We start from the raw sequence: 25,469 nt of genomic DNA, 5'->3' as shown, positions 1-25,469 counted from the left end.
TCACAAAAGAATCTGAATCAACAGCATCCTAGGTGCTTCCTGGGTCCTCCTTTTCTTTCCGTAGTTTATAATAACTTGTTCTCTAAAACAAACACCACAAGCCTTCAAGACTAGATTCTGGCCATTGTAGGGTTTTTATTACTGAAGCGTGGTAGAAAACTTGAATCAGCAGATAAATGGTCTAAGTTCAGTTCTTGTGAAACCCTAAGCACCCATAAATCCCAAAGGTAGGTATAAACCCTGAGCTGCAAGTTGGCTGGTGCAGCAGAAATATGAGCAAATCTGTCCTGCCAAGTCTGGCCTCAGTCTGGGGGCACCCCAAACCTATGAGCACAAAGGAGTAAAAGCCCAGCTCACCCCTAAGCAGTTCATGCACCTGCTACTTAACCAGCATAGCCTCACATCCATTCTTCTGCCTCAACCAGAACAGAAGAGTCAGCTTTCATAAGTACTTCTTGTGTACCAGGTGTTATATTTATGCTGGCCTGCCCTGTCAGCTGGGTACCTGTCCCTTTAAGGAACAAGCTCCATCTCCTCTTCCCAGGGAGGCAAGCTGATCGCCTGCATCCTCTCTTCCTTTCCCTGTTCTTCTGAAGAGGCAGCCTCTGCCTTCTCCTACTCCCTCTTTTCTCTTTCCTCTTTTTCTGTCTTTCCCTTCCTCCCTCCCTCCCTTTCTTCTCCTCTCTCCATAACCCTCTTACCCTCATTCTTCATACCCTCCCAATACCTACTAAGTAAACTCTCTACCCAAAGCACTCTCTGCATGGTGTTATCTGTCTGTCTACCACCCACCCAGCCTCTTCCGCTCACAGTGGGACCTGCCAGGGTCACCCGCACCAACACCAGGTACCATTAAAAGCTTTGAATATATGAACTCATCAGATTCCCAAACTCCATAGGAATGGGCTGGAATGAGAGAAATGCTTTGGCCTAGATTCCCACATGGTTTCTATCCCTATCTCTATCTGTACTGTAAAGCTTATATAATCCAATCCACATTATAGTTCTATTTTTAAAAACTTCCAAAGATCATTGCTTCAAACATTAATGGAAGCTGTTAGTTCCTAACTGTAATGATGGTGACGTGGGAAAAGGTATCTATTCGTGCAACTAATCCAACACAAATTCTTTGCTTAACAGTCTTTCTATAAGATACCATTAGGAGAAGGAACTGAGGCTTAAACAGGCTGCACTGTGGGCTGGTAAGTGCCACAGAGACACACACCCATGCTGAAACTCATTTTAACTGCAGTTGTCACTGACACCCCACCCATCTCCCTCCCAAGCCTCCTAGAAACACTAAGGAACCCATAGTCACTGGCTGCATGGCATCAGATGTTGCAGAGATCAAGCCTGAATGCCATAGTACCTTCTGGTTCTGGTCAAGTTGAGGTGACACTGGCATTAAAAGAATGGACAGAGAGGCTGCTTTTCAGATGTCACTCTGCTCACAATGCCCCCGGTTTACAAGCTCTGACAGCTTGGGGAGAAAACATCTCTAGCTCATTTTTGTTAGTACTGACTATTCTCCTGCACTCTAATCATAAATGAATGAATGAATGAATGAATGAATGAATGAGAATCAGGAATGTTACAGCAAGTGATTTATTATAATGGTAGTCTGTGTTTACATTTCCCACTGTATCCTTATGCAGATTACAGAGCCTGCTGCCAAGCAGAGCTGCAATGTGTGCTGGGCGCCTATCCCACTTTTTGACCACACATGTGGACAGAGCAGAGCAGCATAACAAGAGCAGATTTCAGGCCCTCAAAAGTGCCAAGGAAGTACGCTACATGAGGAGATCCTCAAGTAACATAAATTTTCTGGTGTAAGAAAGCCTACAATGTTCAGTATTTTATAATTAAACTAGTAAATAAATTAATAACTTTTTTCACTGTTCTCCCAAAGTTGGGTATTTATTTAAAACAAGGCCAATTCCACCAGCAAGGAAATGTTCAGATTTCAGATGCTCCCACTGATCAGGACCTCTTTCCCTGGTCCCAGAAAGGACCTGGCATCAACAGGCACAGGACTACATTGCTCTGCTCTGCCTTGTACAGCCTTTAACAGAAGTCAACCTCAGAAACTGCAGGTTCTATATGGGAACAAAGTTTTCCCAGCAACCTTAATGCTAGAAATGAACAGAAACTGTTATAGAAATGTAAAACATAAAATTTATTTTTATATATCTATCTATCTATAAATACAGCTTTAACACAGAACATCTAACATAATGAAGTGTATTTATGGGGTATACTAAATGAAGCAAATCCTTATTAAAGTATCTGGCCTAACCCTCATATTCTTTAAATGAACTTTGTTGATGACTGACTACAGGGAGAAATAGGTACCCTACTTGGAAAACATAGATTCCTTAAGTCAATCTGTTTTCTGTGGACTCTGTATCACTATTTCTGAGTCTTGCTCAAGTTGATTCTGCAAATAACTTAACACAGCCAATTACACATATTTCCCACAGTTAATAATAGTTTTGTCTTTTTTTATTGCTTTTTTTTTTAATGGCTTCTTGCTGTTGCTGTAAGGGGGCATGCAACACAGGTCAGAGAAGGTTTTATTCTTGAGATTGGCACTTATACCCTCAGCCTGTGTAACAATTGCACACATAAATCCTATGGCACTGTTACCAATGTTACTGTTTCTGATATTCCAGCTCCTAGAGAGTGCCCTGTTATTTTAATTCTTTTTTAAGTGTTCCTACCACTGAATTATTGTATAATTTACATATACATTATATCCTAAGTCTCTACTCACATACACTTGACTCAGTGAATGTGAAATCTTTCTCCTGAATAAAAAGCATTTACAAGAGTATTAAAACAAATGCTGAAAATTACTATTTTACATTTAGGCCATAAAAAGTTAAAGTTAATGCAGTGACATAAGACCTAAGAGATCAAATACATCATATGATTGTCATATATGCAGGTTGTGTTAATTGGTTATTTTTTCTTTAATCAGAAAATAAAAGAGCTTACCTTTGTGTACTGAGATCACAGCTTACAGTCACTATAGCTCAGCCTATCTTATACAAGTGATATGGCTACGGAGGTCCGAGGAGAACGAGAATAAAGTGAGATAAACGTGCTGAAAACTGCTTAAAAGTATTAACCTGAAATACACAGAGGGTCCAACACCAGTTTTAAAAATACATCAACGAGGTATTCCCAGCTCTTCAATTAATTATGGTGACTGATTCATGATTTTCAAACATTCACCCAATTAAAAAAAAAAAAAAAAGGCTAATCCAAGCATGACCAGTATTCTATTCCCAAGGTTAACAATTTCAGATATTACAAAAAAAAAAAAAAAAAAAAAAAAAATCAGGAGTTATTTAAACCCATCCCCTTACTTCACCATACTATGCACCAAACCTCATCAGCATGAGGTATGTCAGATATCTATGGAACCTCTATGGGTATTAAGAGGTGGGGCACTCCTGAAGCCTTAAGGGACACAGGTTGCCAGCCACACCTCTGGTGAAGCGCTGGCCCCCACCAAAAGATATGGCTTAGGGAGGACATCTGTCTCAAATAAATTCTAATACTGCTAGCTGGACAGTCAAAACTGTAAGTGCTCGAGTTATGTGCTAAAAATGACTAAAAAGTGTCAGAGGATAGCATAGCTCACACAGAGATTCTAAGTTCTACATTAATCTGTAAATTCCCTGACAAGAGCTACACTGAAAAGTTTACATCTAAATATTGCTATGTTTCCAAAAGGAGCTTTAAAACAGTTATCGTGGCTTTGAACAAAGTATTGCTCTTCTTTAAAATTCCCAGTCATTGTTTTCAAAAAGGGTTAGAGGGTGGGTCTGAAAGCTGGGAAGCCTCAGGGCTCACAATGCTCTTAAGATAAAGAAACTGCCATTCAAGCCAGACAACCTGATGGTTCTAGTAGTCAGAGAAGAAATCTTGAGGGCCCAAGTGAATAATAAATGGTGCGACGCTCAGAGGCTGGCAATAGGGGCTGTCAATGAAAAAACCACCTACAGTGGAGAAAAGAGCAGAGAAGCAGAGCTTTATGTTAATCTCACACAACTGGACGAAGCTAAGAGCTTCATTTATATTTCTCTGCTCTTTCAGCTGTAAGTGGAATTTTCATTACAAAATGAAGGGTGGGAAGAGCAAAAGGTGGGAGGACACTTAATTCATTACAGATTTAAACAGTTGAACTTGCATGGTTACCACTTCTAACATAAGGTTGACAGCTCCATTGTTTTAAGTAAAGCAGAGAAATGTAAAAGTTTGCAGCAACTTGGCAGGTTTACAACATGGTTAGTAACTTCCAACAAACAACAAATTAAGAAGGGGGAAGACTTGGTAGAAACCATTTGAAATGACGGCCATCATGTTGGAGAACAGCACAGCTCCCTCTCCCATCAGAGAGGAGGGTGAGTTATGAAGCAGAGTCAGAGACTGCAAAAATATTTTCTTAAGAGAAATCTCCAGGGAGATTCCAGCCTAGAGTCCAAATTTGATGATCAATTTCAAATAATACAACTGCAACTGCCAATTAATAGTGTTTCAAAAAACAGAGGACCACTGTAAATATTTAATTAATAAGAACTGGACATTAGCAGCCATGCTTCTTCTTCTCAGTGATGGCTCTGTTTCATCCATAGGTCAGCAAAACAAATCAATGAACATGAAAACTCCCAGCTGAAAGGGGCCCTGCTCGATTACATCTTGCCACTAACACACATGATGAGAATGACAAGTTAAAGCTATTTCCAGCCAAGTGACAAGGTTTTATTAAAGTATCACCCACCACTAGCAGAAACAAAGGGTCAAGGAAGGAACAGATGACTGTGCAGTACACGTCTGAGCAGTGGTGCCGCACTTGTGCCTTCCTGCTCATCTCGCCCTTGCTTCCAAAGTTAGTAAAGACCACTTAAAATAATAGGCACCTCTTGGTTTTGAAAAGGAATTTAGCAGAAAAGTAGTTATTTCCTACTGAGTCATCTTTAAGCCACAGTGGGTTGTAAATGTCTGCAGAGGACGACACTGTCATTTGAATGGGGGTGAATACCTTAATGAAACCATTACCTTCTAGTAACATCATCAGCTTTCCAAACAAGGTGAGAATGCAAGTGAAGACTTGGGTCTGCACCCTTCACAGAACAGCACAATGTTACTGACTCAGTTTCCACCAGTGTAACCAGGTGTCTTAAAAGTAAATGCTGACCCATGGCTGAAACCTGTCACTTTTCACAGCAGCACTCAACAAGAACTGGGACAATCGGAGAGCGAGTTTTTATGGGGATCCTGTTGCTGCTTTAGATTCTGATATCATTGAAGAGGAAAGGAGACCCTTCAAGGAATCCCAGAAAAACTGCTAATTGTCTATCTTCATGAAAAAGCCAAGGAGTGAAGAGTCTTACAGAGTGAAGAAGGCCACAAGAACAAAAGAGGGTGATTGATTAATTTATTCTTTTAACTTGGAAATTCGTAAACTAAAATATTCACAATCTTCCTTCCCCATCTTTGAGTAGTGCCATCATTTGAATAAAGCAGTGCTGAGACAACAGAATGTGACCTTATCATGGGGATGCTCTGTACACTGGAGTACAAGAGCTTACAGAGTAGAGTAGACTGAGTAGGACTAACAATCATCTTGGCTGTGTTTTAGCAGCTTGCTTACAAATAATGAATGGGTTTCTAGGGTTATTATTAGTTTGCAATTCCTTGAAATTTTATACCAAAACATATCAAAAATAATAAGCTAAAACAATATTCAAACCCATATTTTATTGGTTTTAATTACACACTTCATTATTTACAAAGTTAAGTTTTAAATGAAAAGTTTCTACTGTATTTGAAAAAAAATTAACTACAGCCCAAATTAAAGTGCCCTGGGGCAAGCACATTAGTCAGCTATGAATCAGTGACTGCATCAGGAACCAGGCAGTACTCTTGTGTTACAACAAAGCAGTTTATTTGTGATCAGTGTTGAGACTCTATACATCCTTCACAAATTTAACTTTACATAATCTGATACTCTGAGAACGTCAACTTTGAGCTGCTAGACTTCCCTACAACGAAGGGGCTGGTATAAATTATTTCCAGGAATGAGGTACCGTTTCACAGAACTGGTTTCTTTTTGTTTTCAAGTTTTAGAGAACTAAATTTGCATTTGTTAAAATCAAAAAGTAGGAAAGATGTTCTTTACAAATGATTTGATCAAGTATGTGTTCAAAGAAAGCAGGATAAAAAGGCTTTTTCTCTAACATTCTGCATTGTACTGTACTGTTGTTCAATAGGAATGAGCTTCTGTCATTTGCTAAAAGAATGAGTAGTGGGGAACAGGATATGTTGGGAATTTCATAACGGGTAACAGAACCATTCTCTTGGGCAAACCTACAGAGAAAAGAAACGGAAAGGACTCTAATAAAAATTTCAGGTTAAAAAAATTCTTACAATAATTATCATTAACCATTTCCAGATTAGTCAGTCCATTTTATATATACCATTTTGGAAGAGGCCCACAAATACCTCACAAATCAATTGTTCTTCTATTTTGATACATCATGTTTTCTGCTCAAAAGTAAAATGCCTATATCACAGAATGATACTCAGAAATGACATCTGAGTGAGTAGGCATGAATTGTAAAGAAGATGGTACATGACATATTAAGGAGAAATATGTCAAGATTTAAGACTTTCTGTGCAGGCATCAACTCCCAGGAAAGAAAGCTCCAACCAGAGCCACCAACCAGGTGTTTGTCTTCTCATGGATGACCACTAATGCTGACATGGCAAATCTGGAAAGATTAATATTGTTTTCTTAATTTCTAATTAATACGTTCTTGTGGCCTCACAAACTCCTGCACACTAAAGAAGGATTTGAAATCTGCCCGTCTTTATGCTGATGTTTAACCTAGGAGAAATCACAAAGCAGCAACAGCAGGTATTCAAGAGCACCAGATGATCAGAGGGAAATAACCCCACATGCAACAGCTTTACAAAGGCCAAAAGACATATTTACCTTACAGCCAAAATAAAGCATTGTTTTAGTAGATTTGCATCACAGTAACATTTAAAAACCAAATCCTTTATGTGAAAAATGGGGCATCAAATTATACCAGCTTTGGAAGTCAGTTATATGGCACATGAAAGAGAGGAGCCTACTGAGGCTCAGAGGTCACAGGGTGAAAGAATGTTAAGGACAGACCAGGAAAAATTAAAAAGACTGAGGAAAAACATGGATGTAACTGAAGAGGCTAAAAACCAAATTTTTAAAAGAGTCTCTAGCAACGCTTTACCATAATAAATTCTTACGATTATGTGATTGACACACAACTGAGAGTAGAAGCTCTGCTGCTCACAAAAGGCACAGCAGAGCAAATAAGTCAATTGTGCTGTGTCTAGGTTAACAACTGACCCCATTCTAGAAGGTATTCTGGACATTCAAAAACTAGAGAAATGGGCAAATGCCAATGGCCAAACTGAAAAGACTCCAGCAGTCTGAATTCAGAAAGAACTGTAGGTAAAAACATATTCTTGAACTAGTCCCCAACCACCATATTTAGGATTGCTCTAGTTCAGAATATGGGGAAGACTGATCCACATGAGGGTGCCGGAGGAAACAACTAGACATAGTACCCAAGTCTGTATTTGCCCAAACAAAACCTTCTACATGTATCTGACCCTTGCCAAACTATTCAAACTCTACACTTCAGAAAAGCAATGTCTAAGAACCTGTAATAGTCATCAAAATAAAAACGGTAAAGTTGATGTGTTGAAGAGAAAGGGCACAAGGTGAAGATCTGAGCTCATGTAGAGGATTCATGCCACAAATAGCGATGCATAGAGGACCTTTGCCTTCCATGTGCATGCATGCCTGGTTTGGGGCTGTGTGGACACACTCACACACATGAACGCACGTGCACACACACTCTCTTTTGCTCTCTTTGTCAAGCATCCTGTAGATGGTGGCTGATTCTGTAACATTCAACATCTGAGTTACAAAAGATGTCTAACAGCATATCACTGACTCCAAACCTACTGCCTCCATTGCCACATAAACCTCATTCAAAAGTTATCCAAAGGGCCATTAGTGTTCATTCACATATCTGCTGCTACTTCTTATTTTGGAAAGGAAAGAAGTGGCAAACATAGGATTTACCAACAGCTACTGACTTCTGAGGAAAGGTAACATTGACAATAAACCCCATCACCTCTGTGGGACCAATGACATCTATCCATTCCCAAAGGAAAATGTAAAGCAAAGACTAATGGGTACAAATTTAAAGTGATGGCTTTCTTTTCTTGACTCAAACCATCCACATTCATAAAATAAACATACAGAAACTAACAATGCGGCTATGTTACTGGTAGGTGGCCATGCTAAAAACTGGGTGTGGCCCTTCAGTAGCCTTTGAATGGAGTATAGGTTTGCTGTAAGAAGAATTATTTCAAATATTTAATTTCAATACGGTCAGAAACAGGCAATAAGAACAAGCAGTTCTCCAATCAGGCAAAGCAGAGAGAAGAGCAACTTCAACCAAACCAAGAACCACAAGGTTGTGGCATTTGAGGGAATTTAAGTTGAATCACTAGAATGATTAGATCTGAGATCCTCCAACTTGTTTCTGGAAACCCTGGTTACAAACTATGCTCTGGGTTGCTGTGAGAGAGAGGCTAAGAAGAAGAATCAGTAAGGTATACATACCATATGCAGGAGCAGCTGTGCTGTAACCATATGGTGTTCCATAACCTGGTCAAACAAGAAGAGAGCAATCAGTTCAGGCCTACTTGGAATATTCCAGACTCTATAGTTCAGTCACTTCCTGTCCTGCTTAAGTAGAAGCCTCACACTATGACCTATAGAGAATTCCTTAACTTACCCTAACATCCTCCTCCTCTCTTGTTCTGTTCAATGGTGTTCTCTCTCGCACTCCCTCCATCTGTACTTCTATACTGTACTGTAATTTATCTATCTCTCTGTATGCTCCAATAAAGTGACATCGTAGCTTTCTAAACTAAACTTAGCAGAACAAACAGCATTTGTTAGCCAAAATAATACTTAGAATCACCTCAATCACCAATTTCTCAAAGATGGAACAGGGAAACTTTCCATGGCTCCTTTCAGAAAAGAGTGACATTTTTTGCAGCCTCAACTGCCACTAAAGAGCATGTCTGGGTCAGGTCATGAGCCCAGTGACAAGGTCCAAAACTTAACAGCATCTGAATGCCAGACCCCAGCTCAAAATCTCCCTGTAAAAGCTGGTAACTTGATATATTAGTGTCTCTTGCCTATAAAAGAAAACCTGATTGTAATTATTACTAAGAAAACAACTGGTTTTGAATGAGTTAATTCAGACACTAACTGTTCACACACCCTTAAACAAAGAGCACAAAATTTGCCATATTCCCATCTTTTAAACTGAAAAATCCAAGCTTCTTTATAGTGTTTCTGTAAGGTTTAGATACACCATGTTCATAAAAACTGCAATTTCTCATCTTTCAGAAAAAAGCATATAAATATGAAATGGTTTGGCCAAGTCCTGGGGATCACATTCTAACTGGTCTCTAACTACGATGAAGGCCCTAGTAATTACACTAGTAATTCCAGTACCACAGATGCTGAGGTAGACGCAGGCTTCACAGAGTAAGGTTCCAGGCCATCCTAAACTATGAATCAAGATCCTGCCTCTAAGTAATACATAGAAACAAACCAGGCTGGACATGATGGCCCATAACTTTAATCTCAGAGTTGAGAGGCAGAGACAGGTGTATCTCTGTACATTCAAGCTCTACAACTTAGCAAGTTCCAGGCCAGCCAGGGCTATAGTGAGACCCTGTCTGAAGACACAACATGACATGAATGCTATATAAAACCTATTCAAATTTAAATTTTTCATACCAAATCATATCACAACTGTTCTAGAACTACTTGTGCTGCTCAAAATCCTTGAAACTGGCATCAAGTATCAAATCCCCAGGACTAATGTCTCCTCCAATGTCCAACCCATTTCATAAATGTATTCCAGGAAATAAGAGCTAGTTCTTTAACTTACAATATCAAAAGTTTTACTGAAAGAGTTGAAACTGGTAACTAGTTAAGTTGGCCAGTTGATTAGGCCACTAGGACTTTAACCCTGGCCTTTAAGCAAAGAGGCTGAGTTCCATAAAGACTCTGAGCATTCATGCTTCAAACAGCAGCTCCATGGGCAGGGAAGTTAAAATACATGTAAGAACGTTCACCTATGCCATCCCTGGATATAAGACACTCCACCAATGACAGAACTCATCAAGATCCATATGAACCTTAATTCTTTACTGTCCTTAATTCTTTATTGGTTTGCTTTTTTTTTTTTAAGTTTCAAGAAACAAGCCTTGTACAGAGGTCAAAGCAATGACTTAAGACAAAAGATCTGGCAACCAGGAAACACACACAATCCTGCTCAGCATCACAGGATAAATGCAACTGCATACCCCTTGGTCAAGAATCAAATGACATAAGATCTTGCAACAAGAGAAGTTACCAAACTGAGTCCCAAAGAACAAAACAAAAAACATCAAAAAACAAACAAACTCATCTCAATAAATACCCAGTACTGAAAAAGGTCAAAGCTATTAATTTTCAATAAAGAATGTAAGGCATAAGAAAGAAAAATTTTTTTTTCCCTGAGACAGGGTTTCTCTGTGTAGCTTTGGTCCCTGTCCTAGAACTAACTCTTGTAGATCAGGTTGGCCTCGAGCTCACAGAGATCCACCTGACTCTGCCTCCTAAGTGCTAGAATTAAAGGTGTGTACCATCACTGCCCAGCTCAATAGAAAGGTATCTTAATGTTGAACACAAACTGAAAATTACAGGTCCATTTCCTGTCACACTTCTTCATCCCATGAAATGACCCTCAAGCTAAAACTTTGGCATTACTCACTTAAAAGGAAAAAAAGTAGCTACTAGCTATAAACAAAGGACACTGAGCCTTTGTTAGTTCATGATCCTAGAGAAGCTAAGTAATAAGGTGAACCCAAAGAAAAATATATAGATCCACCTGGATATTGGAAAGGGACAGGATTGACTGGCAGGGTTGGGAGCATGGGGGTGGGGAGAGAGGGGAAGTAGGAGGAGAAGAGGAGTGGAGAGGGGGAGGGGAAAGAAGAGGAGAACTTGAGTGAATGGAATGGTAGAGATGGAGGAAGGACAGAGCAAGGAGAGAGATATCTTAACTGAGGGAGTCATTGTAGGGTTAGCAGAAACCTAGAGAAATTCCCAGGAATCCACAAGGATGACCCCACCTAGAACCCTGGGCAATAGAAGAGATGGGGCCCGATCTTGACTTGTCCTATAGTCAGACTGATAATTACCTTAAATATCACCATAGAGCCTTAGTCTAGCAGCCAAGGCCCATGTGGGAGCACTGGACTGAGCTTCCAGGGTCCAGCTGAGGAGTGGAAGGAATGAGAATGTAGGTTGGGACCATGATGGGTTTGTCCACTGAAACAGCTTGCCTGAGCTGATGGGAGCTCACCAACTCCAGCCGGACTGGGAAGGAATGGGCATGGGATCAAGTTGGTTCCTCTGTGTATGGTTGACTGTTGCGTGGCTGGGGCAGACTGGAGGGCCACTGGCAGTGGGGCCGGGATTTGTCCCTGCTGCATGTACTGGCTTTTTGGGATCCTGTTCTCTTTGGATGTACGCGTTGCTAGGCCTGGATGTAGTGGCAGGGCCTTGGACCTTCTGCAGGGCAGTGTGCCTTGCCCTCTCTGGAGGTTAGATGGGAGTGGGGTGGGAGGGTGTTTAGAGTAGAGGGGGGAGGGAGTGGAAACTTAGATTGGTATTTTTTAGAAATCTAATTTTAAAAGGGGGATTAAAAAAAAACTTTGGCAATACTCTTGAAACTTTACTCTTCAGTCTAAATATTCCACCTATGAACAATGTTGCTTCCTGTAATCTGTTCTCATCTTGTCATCCATCTATCCTTTCACCATTTACTAGTTTCCACAGTCTACTGTACAAGTAACACATGTACAACAGTCTTTTAAGGTGTGCCATTATGCCCATGTCTGTCAAGTGATATTTCCAAATAACATACAATTTTGCCAATCTCTCCTTAGAACCCTTGATGACTTTCTTTTTTGTTGTTGTTTTTTGGTTTTTTTTTTTTTTTTTTTTTTTTTTTGGTTTTTCGAGACAGGGTTTTTCTGTGGCTTTGGAGCCTGTCCTGGAACTAGCTCTGTAGACCAGGCTGGTCTCGAACTCACAGAGATCCGCCTGCCTCTGCCTCCCGAGTGCTGGGATTAAAGGCGTGCGCCACCATCGCCCGGCTCCTTGATGACTTTCTACTGTACTTAAGATCCTAAAACAAAATCCAAGCCATGGACTCCAGGACTGGATAACTCATCAACTTTAGCTCACACTTCCCCCCACCCCAAGCTCTTCCCAAAGTTGTGGGATATTTTTACACAGTACAAAAATGTATTGCTGTGATTGGTGTAATAAAAAGCTGAATGGCTAATAGCTAGGCAGTAGGTATAGGTGGGACTTCCAGGCAGAGAAAGAACTCTGTAAAGAAACAAGGGTAGATGCAGAGCAAGCAGGATGTGCAGGAAGTTTCTGCCATGAGCTGTGAGGCAAAGCACAGATTAGTAGTAAATGGGTTAATTTAAATTATAAGAGCTAGCCGGGCGGTGGTGGCGCACGCCTTTAATCCCAGCACTCGGGAGGCAGAGGCAGGCGGATCTCTGTGAGTTCGAGACCAGCCTGGTCTACAAGAGCTAGTTCCAGGACAGGCTCCAAAAACCACAGAGAAACCCTGTCTCGAAAAACCAAAAAAAAAAAAAAAAAATTATAAGAGCTAGTTAGGAACAAGCCTAAGCTATAGGCTGAGCTTTCATAACTAATAAAAAGCTTCCATGTCATTACTTGGGAGCTGGTGGGACAGAGAAAGACTTGTACATCCCACCTGCCATGTTTCCTACCCTCCAAATTATTCAGTGTTTCTGTTTCATCGAATGGGTCAAGTTCTCATCATTAGTACTGTGGCAGGGGCCCTCCAAGAGCCAAGAAGAAGAAACATGCAACTCTAACACATCTCTTCTGCAACCACCCTTCCTTCATCCTCATTCCAGCACTTTTAGCCTCACTAATTTAGTTTAAAGTACCTATTCAGAATATAAATCACCTCATATGGGTGATAAAGAAGCTAAAACTGTACAAAACACTTTTTTTGAGATATTAACGGCTCTTTGCCTTTTAGGAAAATTTCCTGAAACCACGCTAGCACACAATAAACTTCTGCCTGCAAAAGAGCCTCATTTCTCTATTCAGAAAGCCTGCAACAACAGTAGTGAGTCACTGCACATGCAATTTGCTTTTCCATCCCAGACTTCTCAATTAACCCCTACTAACTCCATTCCAGTGTCAATTCCTCAGGGAAGCCTTTATGGAATCACTAGACTAGATCGAGGTACTCTGTTACATTCTCACCACATGATGCCTGTCTCCTCCCAGACTCAGTTTTAAGTTTTGTTACTTGGTTACTTTTGTTAACTTTCCTTTCACACTGTAAGCTCAACAAGGGTAAAATCTAAGGTATGTTTCAAAGCAAGAGAACTCTATAAGACACATCCTCTGGGAATACAACCAGAGTGAACTTATAATTCCAAAGCACATCATTCATAAAACTTCCCAAACGGCAACAAAATGCACAGTGAAACAATTCTAAGGAAATTCTTAGGGACAGTCCCTAATTTTAAAAAAACAAACAAGCAAAAAAAAAAAAATGAAACCTAAAGTTCATACAAATTTCATCTTGGTCAACAAATACAAATGCTTTGTCAAGTGAAAAATTTCACTGCTTCACCATTGCAAAGAATGTCACTTTAACAAGTCAACTGGACATTCATGTTTAAAACAACATATGGATTTGAACAGAAGGCTGATAGTGGGCAGCTTTCTGGATCTCACTCAAGCATGTGTTAAAATGAAAAGACCAATAGCTTCGGGAATGCTAGCACCAGCATCAAAGACCTACTATGCTGCTTGTTTCACCCAGACCTGGCTGACCTACCTGGAAACTACCTTCCACCTAAGGAAACGCTGAGGACTAAGAAGTGAAATAACTTATATGGAATACCTAGTATATATGAGCTCTGTAAAACCAAGGTTTAGCCGGGAGGTGGTGGCGCACGCCTTTAATCCCAGCACTCGGGAGGCAGAGGCAGGTGAATCTCTGTGAGTTCGAGACCAGCCTGGTCTACAAGAGCTAGTTCCAGGACAGGCTCCAAAACCACAGAGAAACCCTGTCTCAAAAAACCAAAAAAAAAAAAAAAAAAAAACCAAAAAAAACCAAAAAACCAAGGTTTATCCATCCCACAAATCCCCCAACACACACACACATGCACACACTCTTTCTCTCACACACTCCCTCCTCCATGTTTCTGTTTGTGTTGTATTTCTTTGACTGTTCTCAAATACTGAAATACATAAATATTAATTTAACCAGGATTCACCCTATTAAGAAGCTCCATAGCAATTTAGGTAAACCAAGCATGACTGTATCCCCCACAGAATACATCCTGCTCTGCTGTCCAAGCATCAAAATTTGTAGAACTTTTAGATTCCATCCTGCACCACCTATTCCCACCCCACCAAAATATGTTCCTTCATCCAAAGTCAGCCATACTTATCTTTCTTCTCCCTACAGAAAGGATTTAGTTACTCAGCAGATCCCTTTTGAAGCTATGTACATATACACATACATACATACATACAAGTGTGTATGTGTGTGTGTTAGTGCTTGTTCCTCTTATACATGTGTGGTATTTCCAGAGACCACACAGAACTTTGGAAATGCTGCTCTTCAGTCCTGGAATCAGAAAGTCATTGGATCTTTAGCAAGCGGCACTAACCTGGAGCTATATAGCCAGGAGCTGCTGTAGCCCCCACGAATGCTCCCCTTGTCAGAGTTCCTCTTCCTCTGCCCCGAACTGCCTGCACTGCTGCAGATACTGCCGTATTCACAACACCCTTTGCCTGTAGTAACAACAGTAATAATTTATTTCATCATTGAAAATATTTTCAGTCTCTCATCTGCTATGGAGCTTCAGGTGAGACAGTAAGCCATTTACCGGAAGACTTCTCAGTAGACTATCTGCAAAACAGAAATGACAGCTCTCTTAACGAGCTACTCTGAAGAACGTGCTGAACACATGAAAACACCGAGTGACTATATCTCACCCAGGAAAAACATTCTACATACAAATTTGAGTGGTCAAATTACACCCAAAGTCATTATAGACACGTGACACATTGATTTAAAAGCCACTGAATTTTCCACCTAGAGGCAGAAAATATTCCAGCAATAAACTTTTGAACGGAACTGAACGAAGGGGGAAGGGGGAAGGGAGAAGGGGGAAGGGAGAAGGGGGAAGGGGGAAGAAGGGGGAAGGGAGAAGGGGGAAGGAGGAAGGGGGAAGAAGGGGGAAGGGGGGAGGGGAAAGGGGAAGGGGAAAGGGGAAGGGGAAAGGGGAAGGGGGAAGGAGGAAGGAGAAGTAAAGGAAAGGGAAAAAGAAAAGACAAGACTAAGACAGGAAGAGCAAAGATGAACCAGTCCTTTATCATTTCAGGAGTTCCTGGGATTTCTTTGAGGTTGTTTCTTCTGCCTTATGTACACATGCTTGTGTTTTTATGTACTAACCATTAAGTTAAACACTACCTGAAACCTCCACTTGCTTCGAATGCCACGGAACACTGATGATATCACATCATCTCTCTCAGGCACTCTCCACCATTAACTATAAAATGAGGATGAGACTTTGTTTTTCTTACACTAGAAGCAGCAGTGAGTATACATCAACACTAAGAGAAAAACTAACAAGATTCCTAAATTTCAGAAATCAAACTGTGTCTAGTTTTAAATATTATATATTTCTTTTTCAGTACAAAAATGCAATTAAAAACTCAAGCCAGGGAGAAGGCAGCGGGTGTGGGGGACACACAAAAAGTGCCAGCTAGAAACTGCTGGACCCTTCCTGTGGTTGAAGCCCACAACAGATGATGCCGACCTTTAGAACCTCAGAACCTCAGCTCTGACCAGCCATAAGAAACCTCCAAAGTACAACAGATATGCACAGAGACAGTTACTTCATTTTTTTCTGAAATTAGCCAAGCCATATACAAAACATTGCTCTCTGGCTAGCAAACACATGGAATACAGGAATTTTATAGTTTCTATTGTGGAAAATTTCTAAAAATGAATGGATATTTAAAAAAAAAAGACATAGTTGAGCTCAAAGTAATCATATTTGATGGCAGAGTGCCCCTACACAGATCTAATTTATGTTACCACTAACAAACTTCATTATCTAATTAATACTTTAATCCGGGTTAAATTTTAATTAATTTTTTGTATCAGAGTGCTTTGCCTCTGTCTATCTGTGTGTATATAACACATGTATGACTTTGCCTGTATGTGTTTGTGTGTGTATACGTACACTACATGTATAACTGGTGCCAGTGAAGGTCAAAAGAGGGCATCACCTTTAATCCCAGCACTTGGGAGGCAGAGGCACGCGGATCTCTGTGAGTTCGAGACCAGCCTGGTCTACAAGAGCTAGTTCCAAACCACAGAGAAACCCTGTCTCGAAAAACCAAAAAAAAAAAGAGGGCATCAAGTCCTCTGGAACTGGAGCCACCAAGTCAGTGCTGGGAACCAAGCTCGAGTTGTCTTCAAGAACAAGTGTTCTTAACCACTGAGCCATTGCTCCAGCCCCTGAATAGAGGCTTTGTAAATAATAAAATTTCCTGCTCAAGTGGAGGATGTCTCCTATGGGAAAAGCAAACCAAGGTGACAATGATCTTTCCACTTAATCTAGAAAATAATTGACCCAATTTTCACTGAAAGAATTGAAAATACCTTATTTTTACATTTATACCTCTATAAAGATTTTGCTTAATTTTACTTTTGTTACAAAACAAATGTCCAGATGGATGAAATATGCAACAAACTGTTCATAGCCTTTTGCCACTGAAGCCTGGTTTAGAAGGGCATCTATTCTTGCTCTCTGCTTCCTGACTGTGAACATAAAGTCAGCCTCCTCCTCCTGCCATCGTGCCTTCCCCACACTAATGAAATATATCCCTGAAATTGTGTCCGTGTCACCTGAGAAGCTCTCACCTACCATTTGAGAATGTTTGTGAAGAAGTTGATATGCCAGAATTAAGACAGCACCACCAACAGATGCCCCTCTGGCCTTTGGATTACCCAGCTGCTAACTAGATGGCATCAATTATCAATTTAAGAGAAAAGACTCATCTTAACCAACTGTGAATTAAAAAAAATCACTGTTGTTTTTACTTTGTATCTATTTACAGACTCATTACGTTCTAAATTCTTAAGCCTATCATCAGGATCATTGCTGGCTATACCCTCAGCCTCTCTCCGACGTCAGCAGACTGCCCTGGAAAATGCAGGCAGCCAATCTCACTGTTTAAGAGTTTCAAGATAGCCGGGCGGTGGTGGCGCACGCCTTTAATCCCAGCACTCGGGAGGCAGAGACAGGTGAATCTCTGTGAGTTCGAGACCAGCCTGGTCTATAGAGCTAGTTCCAGGACAGGCTCCAAAGCCACAGAGAAACACTGTCTCGAAAAACCAAAAAAAAAAGTTTCAAGCTAGAACCCAAACCAAGGATAACACATTTCCTACTAATTGATAGGAATTAACTACTCTTCTTTTTTGAAGCAAGAAGTAATGTGTGCTCTACTACAAAAACATACAGCATTGCTGAGCACAGAAGGGGAGCTGGGGGGGGGGGCAGGGGGGCGGGGCTGGCTGCAAAGACAATGTAACATGTTCAGCTGTTTCCTTATGACTTGGATAATAAAGAAATCTCACAAGATTCCTCCAAATAATGGGTTAATCTCCTTATCAGATGTGAACCATGGTTATCACTGTGAGTCTATACAGTTCAACCAGAAAAGGGTTTTTTAAAAACAGATGCCTACTCTGTACCATACAGGGTAGCTGTGGGCTGTGGAAACCATGCCAGCCCTGCTTGTCTTATAACTGAACTGGATGGTGGTGCACCGGGACGGAGAAGCCCTACCATGGTAAAGGGGCATTTGCCATATACCAGCAATCTCACATAGCTACAATTATTGTTAAGGCTAGCACCACAGGAAAAAAGAGCATGGTGATATTATGGTCTTATCAACCTCAATGTGCATCTGCTATAATCCTCAGAAAAACCAAGAGAAAGTGTTTCTCACTGTCAGTCTTCCTTCCACAATCCCCACATTATCTCTGGAGCCAGAAGTAGTTATGGAGGAAATAAGTGATGATGACATCTAAGGGAGAGTAGAGCTGAGCATGGTGCTGAGTGCCCATCGTAGCACTTAGGAGGCTGAGGCAGTAGGATTGTTAAGTTAAAGACTGGCTTGCATCACAGCGTGAGAACTAGTCTCAAAAAATCCAACCACCCAGACAATTAACCAATCTAGTCACCCACCAAAGCAAAGTTAATAAAAGAAATAAGTAGAAAAAGATTTAACAGTGGGGAACTACAGGAACATGCAATGGCTACCATGATTTTCTCAGTTGTTCTGTTTTTATCTAAAATTTCAGATTACAGGACTGATAAAGAAGCCCTGAAAGCAAAACAGAGAGTAGCACCTAGGCAGCATTTTTCTCACCATCAGATAGAGCCAGCCTGTGCCCAGAATTAAAGCAACAGCAGCAATGTCCCTGACACTTGTGACTCTGCTATGTCATGGTCCTCTGGCTTTCATTCTTGTCTAGACAGTGTCACATAGGAACACATTTCTAAGATTGGTTTTTCCTATGTATCCACATGGAAATTAAAGTTATTTTTCCTATTTTGTCATTTAAAAACAAGTTTGGGGTTTTGTTTTGATTTTCTTTGAAACTCACTACATAGACTAGGCTGGCCTCAAACTCAGAGAGATCCATTTACATCTGCCTCTGCAGTACTGAGATTAAGGGTATGTGCACCCAATTATAATTGCTACTTTTAATTAGCAAAGAAAGTACAGTGGTTTCACTATAACTTTTTTTTCCCCTTTATGAGGCAGAGTTTCTCTGTTTAACAGTCCTAGTTTCCTGGAACTAGCTCTTGTAGACCAAGCTGGCCTTGAACTCACAGAGATCTACCTGCCTTTGCCTCCTGAGTGTTGGGATTAAAGGTTTGTGCCACCACTGCCAGGCTCACTATCACATTTTATGCTTACTTTGATTTTCCTTGATCATCCTCCTCCCCTAATCCTTTCTTCTCCCAGTGCCTCTAACAAGGAACTTTATCAACCTGTAACCTTCTACAAGTTTCCTAATGTCTTCCTCTGTAAAATGGGATGGTGTTCTATCCTCCTAAAATGGATTTACCATATGAGAAAAAATCTAAATATGTTTCGCTGAGGTTCAAATAGTTTAAGTTCCTTTCATTAGTCTAAACATTTATTGTATTTTTTCTATTATATAATGTATTCAGCCATTAGTGTTACCACCAGCACTCATGAGAAAGACAACATGTCTTACATTGTACTTACATTATCTTTTCCCCTCAGAAATATATACATAATTCAGACATAAATGTCTAAAAATATTTTTGTGATACAAAAATGAAGAGATAGAAAAATTTCATACTAATACATATAACTAAGAGGTCATCTTTCCCAAATATCTTAATAATTTATAAAGATCCTGGGCCTCCAAGTGGCACTGACATTCCCAAAGCAGTAGTCTACATGGACAACACAATCATGTTGTATGCTACCCACAGAGTAGAATCTGTCTCTCCTCTCCCCCCAAACAAACAAACAAACTACTACTACCACCACAACAAAGAAGCACATCGTGGTAAGAAAGTGGGGGCATGGGTGGGGGTGGGGGTTGAGTAAGCTCCAGCAAGCAGGCAGTGACTAGAACTGGACAAATGTTCTTACTGCAAAGCCCAAATCACCTCTATTCCTCACTGTAGCAATAATGACTTCACTTTCCACAAAATTATGGGCAGAAACCAAATACCCACTGAACAGAAGTTGTGTCTTGATGTGTATTACTTATAACCTGTTCCAAAGAGAAAGCCGCCAAGACATTAAGGATAAACAATTTCACAAACTTAAGTGGCACATAAGCAAATTTGAGGGCAGAAATCATACAATCATCTCAATAAAAGCAGAAAAGGCTTTTTTGACAGAGTTCAACATCTCTTCATGATTTAAAAAAATTGGCTTTAGTCACTGATCCTGATGTGAGTTAGAGCCCCTGAGCCACATGGTAAAGAATGTGAAGTTGTCCTAACTTCACATGCATGCCTTGACATGTATGCATCCTCCATGCAACAAATGAAAAAAAAAATTTTTTTTAAAGCCCCAAAGACACTAGGAATAGAAAGAGCAAACCTCAATATTAAAAAATGTTATGTGTAACAAACTTATAGTTGACATTATACTAAATGTGAAAAAAAAAATCAGAAATAAGATGGGTGCCATCTTTTTCTGTTGTTACATAATATAGTGCTCAAAATCCTAATTAGAGCAGTCACATAAGTGGGGAACAGAAAAGAACTCAAATTACCCCATTTGCAAATAACAAGATCCTATACTTAAAAGACCCTAAAGACTTCACACAAAAAATTGTTAAATCTAGTCAGGCAGTGGTGGCACATGCCTTTAATCCCAGCACTTGAAAGACAGAGGCAAACTGGTCTATAGAGCAAGTGCCAGGACAGGCTCCAAAGCTACACAGAGAAACCCTGTCTCGAAAATAAAAAATAATAAATAAATAGATAGATAAATAAATAAATAAATCCAGTACATACTCTCAGCAAAGTGTCAGAATATAAAATTAACAAAAATTAGTAGCTTTGATATATATAAATAACAAATTTGCCAAATTCCTAACAGCTTCTAACCAAAATACCCAATCAGAGATGAATGATCTCTATAAGTTCATCTTTAAGACAAAGCATCATAACAGCTCATCTCAAATTACACTACAGAGCTATAATAACGGCAGCAGTATGGTGCTAGCACAAAATATCACACAGACTAAGGAAGTAAACTGCAAGATCTATAAGTAAGACCACAAAGCTACAGGCACTTACTTTTTGACAAAGGTGTCAAAAATACACATTGGAAAAAAGATCACCTCATCAATAAAGAAACAGGATATTCACATGTAGAGGAATGAAACTAAGGTCCAATCTCTCAGACAGACGGACAGACAAATTAGATAATCATAATCATAATGTATCAAAAACCTTAAAGAAAGACCAGAAACTCTGAAAGTGCTAAGGGGAGTGTGAAGGTCTAGGCACAGGTAAAGGCTTTCTGAAAGAACTCCAATAGCATAGGAAATAAACATAAGAATGAACAAATGGGGTTGCTTCTACTACACAGCAAAGAAAACCACCATCAAAATGACAGAAAAGACAGTGTACAGAATAGGAGAGAAATCTTGGCCATCACACAGAGAATAATCAATAATTTGTAAAGAACTCCAAAATTTAAACACCAAAAAAAAAAAAATCACTCAGTAAATAGGCTAATGAATTGAATAGACAGTTCTCATAGGAAAAATATAAATGGCCATAAATTTTTAAAATAATGTTCAATACATCACAGAAAAAGATAACTACACTGAGGCTTCATCTCACCCAAGTCAGAAAACAGGACTGGAGATATAAATAAGTGGTAGAGTGTATGCCTGGCATGCCTAAAGCCTATGTGTATGACCCCACCACCCTAACGACATACACAGAAACAGAAACAACAAATTCTAGCCAAGGATGTAGATTAAGAATCCTTATTCATGAGGCCTAAAGAAATGGCTAAGTGGCTGGGAGAACTAGCTGCTTTCCTAGAAGACCCAAGTTCAATTCCCAGCACCCATGTGCTCAAAACTGTCTTTAACTCCAGTTCCAGGGGATCCATAGCACTAAGCATACACATGATGGACATATATGTGCATGCAGGCAAAATATTCATAGACATAAAATAAGTGGTTTTTTTTTTTTAACAAGACACACCTTCCGTTGCCCCTGGTAGAAATGTAAATTTGATAGCCATACCAAGGCTCCTCAAAACACTAGAAGTAGAACTACAATATAACACAGCTATACCCAAAGGATTCTAAGTCTATACTACAAAGATACTTGCATGTCCATACCTATTGCTGAAGTATCTACAATAGTCAAGACACAGAATCAGCCTAGAAGAACAGATAAAAGGATAAAGAAAATATGATATACACACAAACATAGACACACATACATGAACAGAGAGAGAGATTGATTTTATTAGGTATAAAGATGATGAAATTTTACTAGGTGGTGGTGGCACATGCCTTTAATCCCAGCACTTGGGACGCAGAGACAGGAGAATCTCTGAGTTTGAGATCAATCTGATCTATAAGAGCTAGTTCAAGAACAGCTAGGACTGTAACACAGAGAAACCCTGTCTCGATAAACAAAAAAAACTACAACAACAAAAACAAAAGCAAAAACAAAAAGATGATGAAATTATGGTATTTCCAGAAAAATTGGTAGAAATGGAGATGATTACATTATACAAAATAGACCATTGAGAGGAGAAAAGTGCCAGCTTTGGGTTAGGAGGGATTGGGACAGGGGAGAGGGCAGTGGATTGGGAGAACAAAGTACAATGTCACAATTATCCATGCCGTGCAGTGGTGGTGCCTGTGTTTAATCCCAGCACTCAGGAGGCAGAGGAAAGTGGGTCTCTGAGTTTAAGGCCAGTCTGGTCTACAAAGAGAAATTCCAGAACAGCCAGGCTACCCAAGGAAACCCTGTCTCAAAAAAAACAAAAAAGAAAAATCACAATGAAACCCCTTATTTTATATACCAATTAAAAATATGGTGGGGAGCTGGGAGGTGGTGGCACACGCCTTGAATCCCAGCACTCAGGAGGCAGAGGAGTTCGAGGCCAACCTGGTCAATAAGAGCTAGTTCCAGGACAGGTTCCAAAGCTACAGAGAAACCCTGTCTCAAAAAACCAAAAATATATATACACACGGTGGGGGTAAAAGAATGGCTCAGTAGTTAAAAGTTCTAACTGCTTTGTGTTTGGTTCCCAGTATCTACTTCTAGTGGCTCACAATTGCCTTTACCAACTGCAACTCTAGTGAGCTTTAGGGGATCTCACACCCTCTTCTGGGCTCTGTAGAAACCCTCACACATGTGGCACACATTCACAGTTACACAGATAAAAATGTAGTCCTGTTGGTTTGGAAAATAATATATAGACTAAGCCGCCTAGAACTAACAGGAATCTAATTACCTGCCTTACTTCCCAAGTGTGGGTTTAAAAAAAAATAAAATTTAAGGAGACACTAAAATGGCAAATAAACACGATATTTAACTTGAGAATATTACAAAGGTTGCTTCATTTATACCTGAGGAATGATCTTCTTTTTCTTATTATTTGCTGCATTGGGTCCAGAAAACAGCTTCTCCAGAGCAGCTAGTGCTGCACTTGCCTTGGCCACTTTCTTGTTTGGACCTGCACCTCTAAATTTCTGGCCATCTACTTCTACCTGAAATTAAAAACATCACTTTACAGTTATCTCAGAAAACTCTCTGTACGTGTCTTTTTAACTTGAAGATATCATAGGGATAGAGAATTAGTTCAGCAGTTAAGAGTACCTGATGCTCTTGGAGAGGACCTACATTCAATTCTCAGCACTCACATGTGGCTCACAACTGTCTATAACTTCATTTTCAGGGGATTCAACAACAGGCAATGATACACACACTTACATGCAAGCAAAGCATTAGTACACATAAAGTAAAATAAATCTAAACAAAGAAAAATTTTAGGAAGAAAATACTGAAAGTCAAATAGTGTTCTTAAAATAATAAAAGCTAACAGAAGTCTAAAATGCTTTTTACTATCAGTTCAAGAATATGTCTGTGAGATAAAAAATAAGGTAGGTATGTATTTAGGTACACACCTCCATTACAAAGCGCTTGTCATGGCTTCCACCAGTCTCCGAGATGAGCTCATACTTGAGACCTCTCCTCTTTTCATTGAGTTCCATTACAGGGTTTTTGCCACTTGCTGTGAGAATAGGACCCTGAGTTCTTACCTAAAAGAAAAAGGGAAGATAAGACGGTCAATCAAGACTTCAAAACACCTAATTTCTTTTTAATATAATTATGTTAAAAGTAAATTTATTAATTCTAATTAATAAGGGCTAAAATGAATCACCTTTGTATCCTTATGGCGAAACATTATCTAAGGTGATGAAACTCTGTAAGCGGTAATTACAGTAGTCATCTCAACAGCCTGCCTCCCAAGGATTGCCCCCATTCAAAAACACAAGGAACATTTGCCACTCACTCCACAGTAGTGCAGGGTCTGAACTGAACTGTGCAAGTTCTGAGACTGTAGGTAACTAACAAAGCAGATACAACAACTGGAATTTGCATAATGCCTTGAAAATTCACAATTTCCATCTTTAGGTATGCAAGAAGTAACTCTCAATTTTGGATGTGAGAGAGAAATGTTTCTATACGCCCCTCGGTCCCTCTAAACATATCTGAAAGTGTCTAATATAAAAAACAATAGCCTATAAACTATGGATTTTGAAGTTTAAAAGTAACAAAAAGTACAGTGTAATTGTTACAGAGCAGGTACCTGCTGTAGAAACCTTCTGTTTGGCACTGCTGAGGTGAAACCTCACTTAGAGCTCATTCTCTAGCCCAAGCAAGCTAGAACTCAGTGCTTTTTGCTGTAGTTTTGTTTTTTGAGACAGGGATTCTCGGCATAGCTTTTGGCTGTCCTGCAACTTATTCTGTAGACCAGGCTGGTCTCAAACTCAGAGATCTGCCTTCCTCTACCTCCTAAGCACTGGGATAAAAGATGTACGCTACCACTGCCCAGTGGAACTCAAGTTTTATATTCTCATTCCTTTGGTTACCACTTTCCAAGAGCTGGGATTACAACCTTGTACTGACACACCCATCCACACAAGATTACTTTTAAAGGACAGTTTCCTTGAAATACATGCACATCTGCTTGGTTTTAAAGGGCTCAGTGCCAGACCAATCATGAGTAGCTATCAAGGAAAAAGGGAGAATTAGCAAGTCAAAGGACAGTGTAGTTTGGCAATATGGGGGTAGGGATATATTACATTCTTATTAGAAGGATAGTTCCAAACCACAAAACACTTTTTATGCAAACAAATCTCACCCCCCACCCACACATACACAAATCACCCAATTTTGATCAATTAAGGTAATTTAAAAAAAGAAATAAAAGATCTCCACTCACTGTCACAAAGCAGAAATAGTACCCACTACCAAAAGTCATGTAGCTGCTATGAGAGAAGCTCACACTGTAGTACGAATTCTAATTGATCTTAATAATAAAAACTTGGAGTCAGCTATCAAGCCAGGCAGTGGTAACGCACACCTTTAATCCCAGCATGCAGCAGGCGGATCTCTGTGAGTTCGAGGCC

The 25,469-nt window shown here is 39.9% G+C and overlaps 1 protein-coding gene across 4 annotated transcripts in view; it reads right to left on the bottom strand.

Annotated features, from left to right (window-relative positions):
- Positions 1 to 1,291: 1,291 nt before the first annotated feature.
- The window catches only part of Strbp (spermatid perinuclear RNA binding protein), a 147,086-nt gene continuing 122,908 nt past the window's right edge, over positions 1,292 to 25,469 (bottom strand). For 2 of the 4 annotated variants that reach the window (XM_057755695.1, XM_057755696.1), the window contains exons 14-18: positions 23,961 to 24,095; positions 23,403 to 23,543; positions 14,884 to 15,007; positions 8,693 to 8,737; positions 3,346 to 4,007 (exon numbers count right to left, since the gene is read on the bottom strand). In XM_057755695.1, the coding sequence (XP_057611678.1) occupies positions 3,913 to 4,007; positions 8,693 to 8,737; positions 14,884 to 15,007; positions 23,403 to 23,543; positions 23,961 to 24,095 (540 nt within the window). In that variant the 3' untranslated portion in view covers positions 3,346 to 3,912. The other 2 variants (XM_057755698.1, XM_057755697.1) reach the window with 2 other exon arrangements.

The sequence above is a fragment of the Chionomys nivalis genome, chromosome 22 (genome assembly GCF_950005125.1).
Source record: "Chionomys nivalis chromosome 22, mChiNiv1.1, whole genome shotgun sequence".
Classification (NCBI taxonomy): Eukaryota; Metazoa; Chordata; class Mammalia; order Rodentia; family Cricetidae; genus Chionomys; species Chionomys nivalis.
This window is presented reverse-complemented; position numbering and strand designations above follow the sequence as displayed.